Genomic DNA, 16760 nt, shown 5'->3' with positions numbered 1-16760 from the left:
TTATAGACGTCTATAGACAGGAAGAAAAAGGACCCTTTTCAATAGCAGAGGCCGTAATGCTATGGGGAGTGGCTTGGACCTATGCCCTCTGATATGGTATCCAGTAGCCACATGTGACCAGTTAGGTGTAGATTAGTTAAAAAGAAGGAAAATAAAAATCCTAACCCCTTCTTCATACTAGCGCATTTCAAGGGCATTCCCTTCCTCAACCCCAGGACACATGCTTCTCAGGGGGTCATAGCAAGCCAGAAGCCAGCTCTATGCCTAGGCAGCTCAGTGGCCATCTTTGAAATGAAGATGGGTTCCTCCCCCCAGAAGGCCTGTGATTCATCATCTCAATTCCTGGTTTTCTTAAAGAAGCATGGAGTTAGTGTTGGGTGCAAAGTTGTCTTTGCCTCCAACAGTTGTTGGTTGGTTTAGAAGTGCAGCTTTGTTTGTACCGCTAGGGGGCATGAGTGAGGAGAGGAAATCAAGCCCTTTCTCCGAGAGCTTGCAATTTCAGGTACTGTCAGCGGAGGGCGCGCCCTAACCTGCGTAACATCTTTTTCAGGTGTCTCCCGGAGAACTCAGAAATTTGGGACATTCCCTGGAAATTATGTAGCCCCGGTGTGAATGGTCTCCATGGCAGTATGGAGCCAACGAGGATCGGGTGGGGAGCAGTAGCACTATGGGAGGGAGAGAGGCCCTCCATATCCTCCTCCCCCAGGACCTATGCTCCCAGCTTCTGCAGAAACCCCAGCAACTTTTCCTCCAAGCCTCCTTGAAGTCCCCTGGACTGATTCCCACCCGCAAGTCACAGGCATTCCTTTGACAGCCCCCTTCACCGCCCCTCAAATACAGACATCTGCTTTCATGTGGAGACTGTCTCCAGGCCTTATTGAGACCAGACCCCCCCAAGCCTCCACCCCCCCCCCAGCATTTCCCCTAATGGGGACTGGCTCTCGCTTCACCCCCATGGGGTTCCTCTAATAAGGACCAGCCTCCTACCCTGGTGAAGACCAAAGGCCTCCTCCAGTTTCTCACCAGCTTGCCTGCTACCACTTTGCCTTCTGGCCTCCAGCTGGGCCTGCAAGCAAGGTGGGGAACACCTCCTCAGTCTTCAAGGCCTAGTGAGAGACTTTGCCTCAAGGCCTCAGGGCCTACTGGGCCCCTGGGTAGGGCCTCCACATATACCTTACCCACTGAGGCACACAACTGCCCTGGCCTATCAGAAGATTTATTTACAGGGAGACAAGCTTGCTGTCCCAGTTCCCAGCTCTTCCCGGTGTCCTGGTCCCCTCTGGAAGAGAATGTAAAATAAACGTGGGCACCAGGGACCTGTCTGCATCACTGTCCTTCGGTGGACCTAGAGGGAGGGGCTGGGCTAGGGGAGTCTGTCCATTTAGGATTGTGGGATTTCTTTCTGTCATGGGTTGTAGTCCGAGTTAGGTGGGCCAACTGTACGAAGGAAGGGAGTAAATCACTAGTCTCCTGTCTCAGCAGAGGTGACAGGCAGAATGGAGCAGCTCTGAGGACTAGAGGTGCTGAGAAGTAATGTCAGTGGGGACAGGGCAGGGCCTGGTGGAGAGTCCAGAGCTGGGGGCTGATCTGTGTTCTGATTCTGGAGCTGTTACCATGAGGTTGGTGAGCCTGATGACATTTCTAACTATTCCCCACAAGGTTTTCCTTTTCTGTGCTCTCTACACCAAAGCCTTGTGGTTTTCTTCTCTGGGCTCAAGTCTTTGAGAATCCAGTTTGGGGAAGCTGGAAGTGGGTGGAGCAGAGGTAGCCAAAGTAACTCTTCTCACCCAAGATTCGGTGGCCTCTGGGGACATTAGCACATCCTGGGCCTAGTCTTTCCTCCAGAAAAGGAAAACTCCATTCTCTTTCTTGTTGAGTCAGAACCTTACACTATGACCCAGGTTGGCCTGGAATTGGAGGTCAAACTCCTCCTTCAGCCTCCACTGGAGCCACCTCAGCCACTGATAGAAAGCGCCATTCTTGGCTGTTGCTGACAGTTGAGCAGGCAGTAAGGTGGCGCTCATGTGTTACCTCACCCAAACAGTACAGCTGGTGACAGGAGAGAAGCTCAGAGATTCAGAGGCCACATCCTTAGCTGACTCCATCCTTAGTTGGAGTCAGCTGAACCTTATCACAACCTATCTACCAAGTGCCCTGCAATTTCTTCCCAGAGGCCCCTGCAGCAGGAGAATCACACAGGGCGTTGGGAGGGACGAGGGCTGGGCTGCCTCTATATTCTTCCTGGTAGTCTCAGTTCCTTGACCTGTCACTTAAGGTGTCCTAATCCCAGGCAGAGTTGGTGACAGGCAGAGTGGTGCACCTGGTTCTGTCAGGACAGGGGAAAGCCTAGGTGCACAGAGCAATGGCCTGGCCCTAGCTAGTTCCTTGAGCCTGGGTGTGGCTTGGACCCCAGCCAGGATGGTTAAACAGCTGCTAGTAGAACAAGACCTGCATGCCATTATGTCCTACTCCATTCAGCGGCTGTACCCAGGACTCATCTTGGCTTGGCTCTAGATTGGCAAGTCCAGCCCATTTTTGTCTAGAAATGATGATTCTCTAGGGCCTGCTTTTGATCCCTTAACCTAGAATTGTATGTTCCCTGGTACCCTCATGAAACAAACAGTTCAGGGTTGAAAGACATCGCCCCACCCCCGGCAGAATCCGAGCCTCTTTGATGAGGCCCTGGATTCTCCCTCACAGCCACCAGGCAGGTCTGTGCCGTGCCCACTTTGGCACCTTGACCTGGCAAAGAGAGCCAGAGGCTGCTGGGGTGGCCCACCCATCAGACAGATGAAGGATGTGACTTGTAGCAGGAACAGGATAATTTAGAACAGGACAGATCCTTTCTGCAAGCCAGAGCCATGCCCTTGATCAGTTGACTTTACAGTGGGATTTGCAGAGCAGGGTGACCGGCAGATTAACCCCTGTGTGTTCACAGAGCCTGTCTGGTCTGAGGCATCTTTGCGAGTCTCTGAGGACAGTATGGCATAGAACCTGACACACAGTCGGTGCTCAATAAATCCTTGTTAACATTGCTTGAATCATCGGATGAGCTGAAGGTGAATTCTCTTCTGCTACCTCCCTCCCTACCACACCCTTCAACCTTTCTGCTTTGTAATTCTTGAATTTCTCCTCTGGGAAATCATGTGTTTAGCAGGAAAGTAAGATGAACATTGCTGTACGAGGGTAACTGAGGCTCCCAAAGAGCTGTGGACACTGCTTTTCCTGGCTCTGTTTCCCAGTTGCTGTGATAAAATGCTGTCAACGTCAGGGTTTCTATTGTGATAAAACATGACCAAAAACAACGTGGGGAGAAACAGGGTTTGTTGCGGTTCCACTAGTCCCAGTCCACCATCACAGGAACTCAAGGCAGGAACTGAAGCAGAAGCGGTGGGGGAATGCTGCTTAATGGCTTGATCTGAAGCTTGCGCAGCCTGCTTTACTTACACCACCCAGGACCACCTTCCAAGGGATGGAATCGCCCACAATGGGCTGGGCCCCCAAGCATCAATCAGTCATCAAGAAAATGCCCCCCCCACACACACACATACCGACAGGTCAGAGGGAAGCAATTCCCCAGTGAGGGTCCCTCTTTCCACATAACCCTAGTTTGTATCAAGTTGACAAAAAGTAAACAGAAACGGCACACTACGGAACACCATACAGTTAAAGGCAGCTGTGGCACTTGAGAATCAGACAGTGTGAACCTAAGGCAGAGGCTGCCCAACCAGAGGTCTGCTCAAGAGATTTTCAGGGAACTGAGGTAGAACTTAAAGGGAGGTCTGGTCTGGGGCCCTGTGTTCAATATCCAGCACCAAAACAAACAAAAGGCTTCCAGACTAGCTGTGGAGGGAGAACAGGTGCAGCAGACACGGGGCCCCTCCAGGAGGCCCCTGGAATTAGTCTGTGGTAGAGCCATTTATCTGCCCAAGGGGAGGCTGTGGGAGGTGGGGCTAGGGAGGTGACCCTGAGCCACACGGAAAGCGCTTTGTAGGTGAGGAGGCTGGTAAGGGTGGTGAGGACAATCCTCTTGGGGAACTCTGAGAGAATGACTCACACCCAAGGCAGGCAGCTTACAGCTGGGTCCACAGGTGTGCTCTACGGTGTGCCAAGTTGTAAGAGCAACTGAAGAGGCAGGAGGCAGCTGCGTGGGCCCGGAACTCCCCAGGGCAAGAGTTGCCAGGTATAGCTCTGGGGGACCCTCTGGTCAGATGGCTCCTCCTTCCTGAGCCTGCACCTGCTTCCCCCTCCCCCTGTTCGGTTGGCTTGAGCCATGGAGCTTGGCATAGGAGTTGGGCAGACAGGGTCCTTGGCAGTGGTTGGAGCTGGCCCATAACAGGCAGGCTAGAGGGAGAGGAGGTGCCTGGTGACCCTGCCAAGTGTTCTCCATCTTCTCTAGGTCTGGGCATGTCTCCCTGCCTAGGGCAAGCTTGCGGGGTATCTGGTGCTAAGTCACTGAGCTGGCAACACAAAGCCACGAGTGGGGCATTTGCCTGGGAAGAGATAGGAGGGTGGATGGGTGGCCCAGGTTTGAGATTTGTGGGTATCGGGAACTATATCTGCTCCAACATCGGAGCCAGGAGTGGGTAGAAGAGTCCGGCGGACTCCATCAAGCCACCGGTTGCCTGTCAGAGGTCTGGGGACCGCGGCATCGAGGGTTACTTTCCTATTGTGGGGTGGGACGCAGACTCCTCCGTATTCTGCGCACCGTGGGGAGGGTCTGTCATTTGAACCGACTCCCTGTACTCCGGACAGTCCGGAGGATGTGGACACCTCGGAAGGGTCTCAGTCTCGAGGCTTCTTCCCGTAGGGTCTGCTCTCCCAGCACGCCCACTCCCAGCTTCCCCGCAAGGCGCGAGTCAGGTGGCGGCGCCCCTGTTCGGCAGCGCAGAGGAGGCGGCTTCCCGGGCCAGGGGCGGCGGCAGGGGCGGCCCCGGGATCACATGGGCGGAGGCAGGTCTGGGAGCCCCGGGCGAGCTCTCCCTAGAGTCGGACAGACGGCTGCGGTGGAACGGCGGTGGCTCCTCGTCCTTACTCCCTCTGTTCTTCCCTCCCTCTTTCCCTTTCCTGGCGGGCCTGGCCGCCCAGCCCAACAGGCAAGCGGCAGCCAGGTGAGGAGCGCGCGCCCACCTGTACCCTCCGCGGGCCACCGACCTCGGCGATCTCCGCCTCGCCGGACCCTACCCTCGGCCCAAAGCCCCTCTTCCCTCTCTTTGGCCTGGATACCCGGTGGCTTGGGTTCACCCCTGACTCAAACACTCGTCCTCTAGTCCCAGACCCCCCGGGGTATTTTGGCCTTGGTGGGAAGAAAGCTTGAGAACTAAGCGGTGCTGGGGATAGCCATGCTGGCAGCTAGGCAATTCCCGCGGCACTTGTAGCACTGAGTCCACTGGCCGGCTCAAAGGTCCGAGAATCTCAGGGAGTTTGCAGTCTGTGATCAGCCTGGGACACCGTGGCTGGGGCTGGGTGAAAGGGAAAGCCAGTTGCCTGAGGGACAAGACAGTGGAACTGCAGGCCTGAATAGCCCCCCTCCCTCCCCTAGGCCTTGATGTTCTTGAGATATTGGACGTTCTTGCTGACCCGTATCTCCCCAGGGACAGCCTGAGGATGGGTGCTGGGCTGGGTGGTGCCCAACCTGGCATAGCAGCTTCCTGCCTGGGTTGGCTCCTGGCTCCAGACCTAGAGGCTCAGGAAATCCTAGGAGGGCCTGGTCCACAAGGACACTCCCTTGTGGGGCAGAGGGGGCTGTGGACGAGAAGCTTGTGGCCAAACTGGCAGCATCATGAACTTGCCCTGCTGGCCAGTACCAGGGTGGGTGTGGGTGTGGGTGTGCTTCCGTTGGCAGATGAGCCTTGGCCTCCTTTCTCAGGCTGCTCAGAGGGCGCAGCAGCCCCCTAGAGGAGGCAGCAAGCTTCCTCTTGCTCGTCTGAACCCGTCAGGGTTGGGCAGGCAGCCAGGTAGCCCCTCTGAAGACCTTGGTCTGACATCTGCCAGTCCCAGCCCTGGCAAACTTCTTGCCATCTAGTGGAGCCACCCAAAGGCTTGCAGTTCTCCTGTGAGGAAAGCTCTGCTCTACAGAGAGTGTAGGAAGTATCTTGTGCCCATAGTTTTGGGGACAGGAAACAGGTAGTGAAGAGGGGCGGGGTGCACTTACCCTGCTAATTTCTTCCCACAGTCCTCTAGCGAGCCCTTGTGTGGAAGTCTGGCCGCTTGTCAGTGGGACTGCTGCCTGTCTTAGGGGATCTACTAATCTGAAGACCCTAGAAGGGGGAACTCAAAGTCTCAGGACTTCCAGGGTGGAGGTGGGGAGTGAAACTCTCAGGAGAGGGAGGGACTTAGTCACTTCCTCTATCACCATCAGCCAGGCCCAGGCCCTGCTGGGCTGCTCTGAGATCTGACACCCCGTCTTCTCCCTTTGCTTTGGGGTGTATTGTGGGAGTGAGTCCTACCTCCCAGTTTTCTCTTCCTCAGGCATGGCGTTGACTGTGAATGTGGTGGGACCAGCACCTTGGGGCTTCCGCATTAGCGGAGGAAGGGATTTCCATACACCCATCATCGTGACGAAGGTAAGGCTGTTTGTAGGAGATAAGGAGCTAGCTATCCCTTGAAGGGTGTCTTGTTCCCCATGGGTACTTCCCCCAATTTGTTCTGGAGTCTGGAGCCTGCTCTGGGCAATGCTGGCAGTTGTGCTCTGTTGCATGGATCTGTGGGGACCCCTTCAGGAGGGCCCTTAGAAGATGAAAGAAAGAGGGCCAAGGACAGGGCCTGTCCTGCCCTTTGCCCTACTGTCTCAAACCTCACACCTGTTGGCAGCCATTTAGGGTAGTTACACAGGACAGGTGCTTCTGCACGTTCTTGGGAGCTCGCTAGTTTCTTTTCCACCCAGGGTCAGGCCCAGGTCCTGACTGGAAAGTGTTCATGGCAAGGGTGGTGTTTAGGCAGCCACCCACAAGGTATGATTTGCACAGGCAGGGTTCTCTATCCAGAAGTATTCCCAAGCTGGGTTCCTGACATCCTGCCATCACATTCCTTGGGAGGCCAACGTTTGAATTCTGGTGTGTGTGTGGGGGGGGGCACTCAAGCCTGTAGGGGATTAGCTGACAAGCTGGCAGACCAGGGAAGACAGACAGAAAGAGGTACAGTCCTGTTTCTGCATTTCTCAGGCAGCAGGAGGACCCTTCTGCTCCCGTCTTCTCGAGCATCTCCTATTCAGGGTGGGTATTCACCAGCCAGCATCTGGTGCCTTGTCCCTGTAGGTCACAGAGAGGGGCAAGGCGGAGGCAGCTGATCTCCGGCCTGGCGACATCATTGTGGCCATCAATGGAGAGAGTGCCGAGAGCATGCTACATGCGGAGGCCCAAAGCAAGATCCGACAGAGTGCCTCACCCCTAAGACTGCAGCTGGACCGGTAGGTCTTCTACCTCCACTGGCAGGTCCTGCCACCTTTCCCTCTTGCGTTTGCCCGTCGCCAGCCAGGCAGTCACCCTCAACCCTGTGTACAACCCCAGTACAGTCCCATCCCAGTCTTCCAAGGCTCTTCTGGTATGTCCTCAGCTCTGGGTCTGGGGTAGGGAAAAGGAAGATATCCCAGTGACCATATGAGCATAGGTGGGCGCTGGGCTGGGCATGCAGCCACAAGCGAGGCGGGGCAAGCTGGCACCAGCTACCTGGAAGCCCGGGTTTGACTGGTTCCCAAGAGTGTGAATGGTACAGGGTGTGGGCATGGAGTGGTTGAAGAGAGGCAAGTTCTGGGCAAGGTGTACCCTAGCCTGAATCTCTAGTACCCTTGTAGCTGAGAGATGGATTTTGTTTTGTTTTGTTTTGTTTTTGTAGATCCAGGTAGAGATGGGGATTAGGGACTTGCAAAGCTTATCGTCTCTTCTTGTCACTGTTTTGGGCTCTGCCATTGAACCTATCACTCATAAGGAGTTTTGTGTGTTGGGGGAGGGAGGAGGGACAGGTGGAACATCGAAGTGAGTCAGAGTTCAAGAATGCTGGGAGATCCCTTGGTCCAAAGGCTCTCTGGGCAGGCCCACAAAGGAGTTAGATGTTTGCTTCTCTCTCTCTCTCTCTCTCTCTCTCTCTCTCTCTCTCTCTCTCTCTCTCTCTCTCTCTCTCTCTTCCATTGCCTGGCTTTTTTCTGGCCCTGCATCTGCAGCCCTCCTCACCTGTGGGCCCTGCTGGTAGGTAATACTGCAGAGGCAGGCTCCCATGGTACTGGCCCTCTTTATTCCACTCTGTCCCTGAGTGTTTGTAGGAGACAGACCTAGAGGAGGAGGGTGGAGGGGACCTCATGGCATCTGGGAATGGGACCAAAATCCACAGGAGATGGCAATCAGGGGAAGATCTGCTGACTTCATTGCTTACTGTTAGGTCCTTCTTGGAGGAACCTGGCCACTGGGGAGGTAGACCTGGCCAGCTCAACACCAGGAGAGCCAAGGCTCTGGATGTCTTCATTGTTTTGCCAAGACCCCTCCCCAGTCCTCCTCCTACTTTTCCAGGAACCATTCAGAGGAACCTCAGCAGTTCTGAGGCAGGAACTCCCCTCACCCTGAGACCCTGTACTGACCCAGAAAGGCAAAGGCTCCTGCTAGCCTACCTGAAAGTGACCAGAGGCCCAGGGGTGTAGTGATAAGGGAGGGCAGGAGGTGGCCTTGGTGGGAGCTTTTCTCACCTTCACCTCTCACCCCTGATGATCTCCCACTCTAGCTCCAGCCAGCTCTACCAGGAAGAGTTTTAGAAAGGGTCCACTTGGGTCAGAGGAGCCTCTCTTGTAACTGCTGTCAGCTGTAGGTCAGGCACTGGACCTTCTTGTAGCTTCAGTCTCCGAGTCCATCTGCCCGTTTAGCAGGGAAAGGAATCCTGGTTCCACCCCTTGTTTTCCTGGGGAAGAGTCTGGGAAAGGAATTCCCAGTGACTTTCCCAAAGATAGTATCCCTCAGTAGGGCAACTGGTAGGGACAAGCCTATCAGTGAGGTAAAGTAGGTATCTGGCTCAGCCAACAATGGGCTTTGGGACCTGGAACAACTCATTTTATTTATTTTTATTTTATTCTTCTTTTTCATTATTTTTATGTATTCACTTTATATCCTGCTCACTGCCCCCTACCTCCTGGTTACCCCCTCCCACAATCCTTCCTCCCTCATTTTCTTTCTTTCTTTTTTAAGATTCATATGTTTTATATATGAGAGTGTATCTTCAGACACACCAGAAGTGGGCATTAGATCTCATTACAGATGGTGGGAATTGAACTCAGGACTTCAGGCTTTTAACCACTGAGCCATCTCTCCAGCCCCTTATTTTCCTTCTTAAGGCTTTGGTTTCTCCACAGTTTAAAAGACAAAGGGTTATTTACATGGAATTAGCCATCTTCCTCAGAATTGATCTCAAGCAGTTGCTGTCCTGTGACAGCCTAGATGAAATGGAAGAAAGGAGGGACGTGGGTCATGTGAGGAACGGCTGATAAACTGAATTTATCAAGCATTCTGCTGAAACTCTGTCCTTTCTGTTATGGTGCTGAACCTGAGAGGAAGGGTGGTTGATGGGAGTTATTTGTTTAGAACTTAACAAAGTTAAAAGTCCAACGTCCAAGTGTCTTGGATACTTGGCTGATCTGAAGGACCAGGACTAGGAACAGTGTTCAGGAAGGGTGAAATCTAGGATCCTGTGACAGTCTCTTCTCTCGTGTCCCTCAGGTCCCAAACTGCCTCTCCTGGGCAGATCAATGGGGAGGGCTCCTTGGACATGCTGGCAACTAGATTCCAGGTAAGCTGATCTACATGATCTACAGCAAGTATGATGAGGGGTGCAGCCAGCAGGGTCATGCCAACTCTCTCTTGGCCCCTTTCTCCACAGGGCTCCCTGAGGACACACCATAACAGCCAGTCTTCCCAGAGATCTGCCTGCTTCAGCCCAGCCTCTCTCAGTCCCAGGCCAGACAGCCCTTTCTCCACTCCACCCCCTACCAGCCCAATTGCCCTTTCTGGAGAGAATGTGATTGGCTGTAGGTGAGCATTGCTGGGTACCCTGGCTAAGTGGGCCACCAAGTCTGAGCCTGGCCCCTCAGGGTCTCAGTAGTTCTGTGTAGATGACCCTGGGCTCCTTCCTTCCTGGGGCAGGCTGTGTGGGCGCTGCACCACACCGTTTCCCACATGCCTCCTCATTTCAGTTTCCAGAGTCTGACACACTCTCCAGGTCTTGCTGCTACTCACCACTTGACCTACCCTGGCCAGCCCACCAGCCAACAGGTGAGGCTTCTTAAGGGAAGGAGAGGAGAGACCTGTCTCCTGTGTCATCAGCTGCTGTTGGTGCTTCTGGCAGTCCCTGAGCAGCCTGTGGGACCATCCCCTAGTGACAGGTCTATTATACCTCTGAGCCTGAGAAGCTAGCTAACAGTGAGACCACTCTGCATTCTTCTTTCCTGTCACTCTGGCCCCTCCATGCCCCTGGCTCTCTCCCTTCTCAGTGTTTCTTTTGGGCTGTGGCTGAAATAGTTTTGCTGCTGTTGTTGGGGTGACTCCCTCTCTGCACTGGCTGCATCTCTCAAAGACATTCCTCCCTGTTCCAAGCCCCCAACTCCCCCCTCCAATCCCCCCACCCCCCACCCTTGATCTTCTTCCATGAAGCCCAGAGAGACTCTGAGGGACTGTGTGGTTCTGCCTCACACTGCCCTAGTCCTGTTTTCTGTCTCCTCCCTTCTCTGCAGGCCCCCTCCCCCACAGTCCCTCTGGCCACTGCTGACAGCTTAACCCCCAGGTGGTATTTCTCCTCCCCCAGGGACAGGGGCGGGGCAGTGAAACAGCTAGATGACAACAGTTCTGGCCCTCAGCTGCTGGGGGCAGAGTAGCTGGGGACACGTTTGGCCTCTTGGGTGAAGGGAACAGGGCCCAGCTGCTGGAATCTTACTTCTCGGTTGGTTCTGCATTCCAAAGAGCAGGGCCTTTTGGGATGGAAGGTTCTGCATTCCAAAGAGCAAGGTCTTTGAGGGTGGGTAGGGGAGAGGAAGTGGGGAGGGGGGGTCTGGAGAAGGAAGGGACTCAATTTGTGGTGCTAGGCCTGTGCCTACCCCAGGGCCAGCTGGGTGTATGATGTGGCCATGGATCCAATCTTTAAGGAATTTAAGATGGGGCTGTCGAGATAAGACAAACATGCCAAACAATTTTGAAACAATTAAACATGAAGCAGTGTGGGATTAATTACAAAGGCAGGAGGCATTCTGGAAGGCGAGAGAGACAAGTAGGTTGGGTAGCCTGAAAAGGCTCTGCTAGGAATTTTGCTAGACAGTGGAGAGAGATTTGGGTAGGGGTTTGATTAGAGAATGATGTTCAGTGGTCTGAAATTCTAGGAAGTCTAGCAGGCTGAGACAAGCTGGAAAGGACCTTGGCCTAGAGTTGATGGGTGCATCCCTTCTGTGAAATTCTAGGTTGCTGGCCTAGCAGACCATGGGTGCTCCATGCTTGAGGGCAGATCTTCCTGTGGTGTCCCACCTGGGCAAACAGGTGGTCTAGGGGGTGATTATGAAGCCACCAGCAGCCCCTGAGAATTTCTGTGGGAAAATGAAGATTCCCCAGACCCCTGCCTGGACTTGCTGCAGAGTGAGAATCGGGGGCTCAGAACAGGAACTTGTGTTTTTGTTTTTTCAAGACAGGATTCTCCTTGTAGCCCTGGTTGTCTTGGAACTCACTCTGGAGAGCAAGCTAGCCTTGAACTCACAGAGATCTGCCTGCCTTTGCCTCCTGGAGAATGGGAGAGCTGGGATTAAAGGCCTATGCTGCAGCTGCTGCTACCACCAGGCCAGGAACTTGGGCTTTGACAAACTTGTGTGCTAAAGAAGGAGCCAGCCGGGGTCAGGTGATAGGCAGGTGTGCCTGGCTAGTCCCATTGCTGCTAGGAAGTGCAGAATCCTCTTCCCCTGTGGTCTTCAGGGTCAGGCTAGATTGACCCTTGGGAACTCTCTCTCTCTCTCTCCCTCCCTCCCTCCCCCTCCCAGCTGCTCCTTCTCAAGCACCCTCTGGACTCTTAAGGATGCATTCATGGAAAGAAAAAACAAAAATCCCAGAGTTCCTAAGCTCTCAGGCTGGGCTGATGTCCAAGAGGTCCACACTTCCCTCCTGAGTCACACTCTTAGCACCTCAGAGGTCTGAAGACCACAGGAAAGAAACACATTTGGTCCGATTAGGTTCCTAACCTTGTTGTGCTATGGAATTTTGCAACAAGTCCATGGAAATATAAATGTATAAAGGGTTAAGCCTATCCAGGATGGGGCTGGGTAGGCCCTCCATGCCCTTCACACAGAGGATCAGGTCACACTCTGGGCTGGCCTTTCCTACTACCCTTTGAATTCCAGCCTCTCCTGCCAGCCCTACCACCACCTCCCAAGTGTTCTGAGCAGCTGCACTCTGTAAATAATCTCTGTTCGTGCATTTGCTCTGGGACATTGAAATCCAGATTTCTTCTTCACTGTTGAATCTAGAAGCCTGTTTCTAGCCTGCACCCTTTACACACCCTTTACACACTTATATTTCCGTGGCTTTGTTGCAAAATGATTGGCTTCTAGACTTTTTCTTTCTTTTTTTCTGTTCTGTGGAACAAGAGGCTGACCACATCTCTGGACAGGCAGCATGATCTAAGTGTGTGGAACATATCTAAAGGGTGTCTGTGTGGAGTCCCCACCCGATGTCCTTGTTTTGGTCCTTGTGGGATTCCTAGGTGTAGCTTAAACATTTGTGCATCCGAACACAGGCCTCTCTCCCCCAATGAAATCTCATCCATCCTGGTGCCTTGGCTATGAGGGCAGGACACAGGGTACCTGACACCAGTGGGTTGTTGGAGGCTAGGCGCCCCCTTGCGTTGATCTTGAGAACTGCAGCTTGTAAAGCACACGGAACAAGCTGGCCACTGGGGTGGGGGTGGGTGGACTGACTCCTCCCTGCTGCTCTCCTCCCACAGGCCGGCCACAGCAGCCCAAGCGACTCCACAGTGAGGGTGCTGCTTCATTCCCCAGGACGACCCTCCAGCCCCAGGTTAAGGTACTAGCAGGTCTTGTAGAGTTGGGTGAGTTCTTGGAGGGTCTGGAAGGGACTGGTTTCCTCGAGAGGGATGGGAGTCTCCACCCCTTAATTCTTTCCTAGTCAATTGCACCGAGGTGTGTCCCAACATCCTTAATAGGGTCCTTATCCTTAGTTGTCCCTTCCACAGCAGTTTGGACCTGGAGGAGGACTCAGAGGTGTTCAAGATGCTGCAGGAGAACCGCCAGGGACGGGCTGCCCCAAGGCAGTCCAGCTCTTTTCGGCTCTTACAGGAAGCCTTGGAGGCTGAGGAAAGAGGTGAGGCCTCTAGGCTCTGAATGATGTAAGGCCCCTTGGACTCTCTGGAATGAGGCCAAAGAGACTAAGGAAGTAGCTTAAGGGTCCTTAGCAGAACTAGGAATTAGGGGAGCATATGTCAGGCCCCAGTTGTCTTAAAGAAGCTTACATTCTGGTTGGGGTTACTGGGTAACTCTCAGAAGGTGGTGGGTGATACCACTTAGAACCAGGAAAACAAGGGAGTGGTAAAAGGAGGGACTCTGGGCTGGGTCTCCAGGGAGGGCTTCTTGGAAAAAGAGGGATTTGATTTGGCCTTGAAACAAGATCCCAGACTCCGACAGCCTTCAGCCAGTGGCCTGGCAGGAACACTGTGGAATGCGAAGGCCAGCAACCAGAGCTTTGGGTTAAGTTCACTAGAAACTGGCTTGGCATGGCAGCATGGGAGGGTGTCAGGGAGAACTAGTTGTGCTGAGGCAAGAGCCTTGGGAGCCAGAACAAAGAACACTATGCCACAAGCTATCAAGCCAGGCAAGATATCTCTGTGAACAACACAATACAGTCTCCTGCCAACTGCCCATTTACTCATTGGAAATACACCAGTATGTTTATCCAGTGGAGAGATGTTAGAGTCATACCTGACCTCGACCCCTGAGGACCTCCGATTATTGGAGATATGGCTCTGAGAAGTTCCCACAGGCATGCATACAGCAGCGGGATGCATGCTGTTCCTCCAGGAAGTCATGAACGATGCCCTTTATAGCAGCAGACAAGAGCACGGTCTTGTCCACAGAGAGGATGAAGCTGGCAGAACAGGCCTTAGAGCTGCAGAATGGCCAGTCCCCGGCAGCTGGTTACAACTCTGGTAGTGCTCGAGGGCTGTTTGCTGGAACATAGGGTGCTGAGTGAGAAGGTTTCAGAATAAATTCTGCCCATCCTGTCTCTGAGGTCTCTGTCGAGAACGGAGGGGCCTCAAGGAGATTGGTAGTGGGTAGGTGAGGGGAGAAGACTCTCAGCTGAAGCTTGGACAATAGCTGCCCAATGCTTCTGCGCTTCGTCTTGGTATTTTCGCTGGCTCAGACACAATGATGCATATAAACGTCCTTTGAAATGGCTGTACAAAGACACTGTGATGTTCTTATGACCTAGTATTATCTGTTTATATCATCATGACTGGCTCACAGAGAGAGAACAGCTCCTTGTCTATGTCAAATACTAGGCACAGACGTTCCCAGGTTGCTTTGGGAAGGACAGGGTTTTTCATCAGCTTTTGCCAAGCCTCTGCCTCAGTCACCTTCTTTACCATTTTGCATTCCCACTGGTGCTATAGAGGTCTGTGTGAAAGGGCACTTTTGCAACAAGTCCTGGGGAGGAACCGAGGAATGTCATAAAATGCCATTAAGTACTGCTGGATACCTCTGTGGTGGACAAGCAGCTCTCACGAGTCTGTCCCTGCCCCTCCCAGGCGGCACACCTGCCTTTGTGCCCAGCTCGCTGAGTCCCAAGGCTTCCTTGCCCACCTCCAGGGCCTTGGCCACGCCACCCAAACTCCACACCTGTGAGAAGTGCAGCGTCAACATCTCGTGAGTATTGGAGGGCTGCGTGATGAGCATATCTGGGGCTTTCAGACAAAGCTGAGCCATTAGTCAGGGACCACAGGGATCAGCGTAGCCAAGTGGCTTCAGGTTCAAAATGAATGCTTGGCTGCTTCCTGCCTAGCCCCATATTCTCCCCTCCCTGCAAAGAAATGAAAAATGCTACCACTTTTGGTTTTTTGTACAGATTCCCCAAGCCTCTGGAAGTCTGTCCTCAGATGAAGCACCTCCCTCCTCTGAGAAGAGCTTGCTCTGTTTTTCCCTATCTGGGGCTCATTTCTCAATGGGTGGCATTATAATGTAGCCTTTCTCCCTGGTTAAAAAAAATGCTGGTACCCCTCTCTTTCTCACTGCCAACACTGAGAGTCAGGTGAACTACTTTGGGCCATGCCTTGACCTTTCCTGGCTGCTGCTTTCTCATTGGCGGGACAGGATAGTGTCCTGTACTCTGAGGAACATAGGTAGGAAACTGATGTGCAGTGGCTCTCCCAGGAGCCTGCATCTGTCCCCGGAGGGCTTATAAAGCACAGAGCATACAACTAGCTCCAGGGTATCAGTTCTGATTGCATTGCCTTGAAATGCTGACACCATGAGTTCTGTATTGAGGGTCACTCTGAGAACCACAGCCCAGAACACATGAGGAATTTCGTCAGTGTGTGAGACGGGGTCTGCCTCAAACTATATCCTCTTGCCTTACTAATGCCGTGATTGGAGGCATGTACAAGCATGCCTGACTCAAGGTGCAGCAGTGTTATTTTTAATTAAACAATTATTTATCAGCGTATGTATGAGTGTGGAAGTAACCACGGCACACATGCAAAGATCAGAAGACAAAGTAGGGTGGTGGTAGCACAGGCCTTTAATCCCAGCACTTTGGAAGCAAAGGCAGATGAGTCTCTCGAGTTCAAGGCTAGCCTGATCTACAGAGCGAATCCCTGCACAGCCAGGACTACAAAGAGAAACCCTGTCTTAAAAACAACAAACCAACAAACAAAAACAGCTTTGGGGATTTGGTTTTTTCTTTCTACCATGGGTCTAAGGATGGTACTCAGGTTGCAGCAAACTGTTTTTAGCCAATGAAATCACCAGACTGGCCCATTAGAGGTCCTAGTCAGGTGTTTGTGCATGTGTATGTTGAGCTTTGTTGGGGATTGGTAAAATGAAATTCCCCAGAGAGAGGCTTTTGGGAGCCAAGTGCCCTGAGGTATTTGTGTCTGAGGTTTTGACTGGCTGGGGAGCAGGTTTCCTGGAAATGGTGGCCTCATGCCAGGCCCTCCTAACTGTCCTGCCTCTGTCCTGAAACTGATGGTTCTTCCTTTCTGCAGGAACCAGGCAGTCCGCATCCAGGAGGGGAGGTACCGACACCCTGGCTGCTACACCTGTGCAGACTGCGGGCTGAACCTGAAGATGCGGGGTCACTTCTGGGTGGGAAACGAGTTGTACTGTGAGAAGCACGCCCGCCAGCGCTACTCAATGCCTGGAACTCTCAGCTCTCAAGCCTGAGCCAAAAGGTGTCTGCACTCTCAGACTCTGCAGACATGACCATACTGAGCAAGCAGGGAAGGGGTGATAATAGCAGTTGATAGAACTAAGGCTGGGAGTCCCCTTTGTCCTTGCTGGGTGAGGCCAAGGGTTGGGACTAGTGGCAGATTGCTAGTGCTGAGAAAATTCCACTCTCTCTGGCCTTTCTCCTGCAGGCCAGGTTCTATACTACAGTCTGAAGTGGCCGCCATATTTGACAAGTTTGCATATAGGGTTGGGCACAGGTAGAAGTATCTAGAAGGGAAAGGTGGGCCTGAGGTTAATATATTCATGGTATGAAGTTTCTAACATATGAACTATATATACATGTGGCTAAAATTAA

General features: G+C 53.0%; 2 protein-coding genes across 59 annotated transcripts in view; both read left to right on the top strand.

The window, feature by feature from the left end:
- Sorbs3 (sorbin and SH3 domain containing 3) overlaps nucleotides 1-1314 on the top strand; it is a 32431-nt gene extending 31117 nt beyond the window's left edge. For 24 of the 25 annotated variants that reach the window (XR_015637895.1, XR_015637893.1, XR_015637898.1 and 21 more), the window contains one exon: nucleotides 551-1314. Coding sequence is in view for 16 of the 25 variants with exons in the window: in XM_087585103.1 (XP_087441229.1) it covers nucleotides 551-612 (62 nt within the window). In the remaining 9 variants the exon portion in view is untranslated. The remainder of the gene's footprint in view (nucleotides 1-550) is intronic. The other variant, NM_001005762.1, reaches the window with a different exon arrangement.
- A 2801-nt stretch (nucleotides 1315-4115) lies between these two features.
- Pdlim2 (PDZ and LIM domain 2) lies at nucleotides 4116-16760 on the top strand. 34 transcript variants are annotated; one of them, XR_015637936.1, is made up of 10 exons: nucleotides 4116-4183; nucleotides 6472-6566; nucleotides 7257-7408; nucleotides 9696-9765; nucleotides 9856-10007; nucleotides 10169-10247; nucleotides 12949-13053; nucleotides 13198-13325; nucleotides 14767-14884; nucleotides 16222-16760. XR_015637936.1 is itself a non-coding variant. In XM_087585325.1 (10 exons), the coding sequence occupies exons 2-10, from the start codon at nucleotides 6474-6476 to the stop codon at nucleotides 16397-16399; spliced, it is 1047 nt and encodes a 348-aa protein (XP_087441451.1). In that variant the 5' UTR covers nucleotides 4116-4183; nucleotides 6472-6473; the 3' UTR covers nucleotides 16400-16760. The 34 variants fall into 34 exon arrangements, 28 of the variants coding, with proteins under 28 accessions (XP_087441451.1, XP_087441444.1, XP_087441459.1 ...); XM_087585325.1 differs by having other exon boundaries at nucleotides 12949-13028; nucleotides 13201-13325; XM_087585318.1 differs by having other exon boundaries at nucleotides 12949-13028.

This window comes from Rattus norvegicus, chromosome 15, assembly GCF_021556685.1.
Source record: "Rattus norvegicus strain SHRSP/BbbUtx chromosome 15, alternate assembly SHRSP_T2T, whole genome shotgun sequence".
In the NCBI taxonomy this organism is placed as follows: domain Eukaryota; kingdom Metazoa; phylum Chordata; class Mammalia; order Rodentia; family Muridae; genus Rattus; species Rattus norvegicus.
This window is presented reverse-complemented; position numbering and strand designations above follow the sequence as displayed.

Bases quoted from the DNA above. Each gene is read 5' to 3' on its own strand.
- Pdlim2 (XM_087585315.1), top strand. From the start codon at position 5,783: ATGAACTTGCCCTGCTGGCCAGTACCAGGGTGGGTGTGGGTGTGGGTG. The intron at 9,766-9,855 runs GTAAGCTGATCT...CTTTCTCCACAG, and splicing joins TGCTGGCAACTAGATTCCAG to GGCTCCCTGAGGACACACCA. The intron at 10,248-12,948 runs GTGAGGCTTCTT...CTCCTCCCACAG, and splicing joins GCCAGCCCACCAGCCAACAG to GCCGGCCACAGCAGCCCAAG.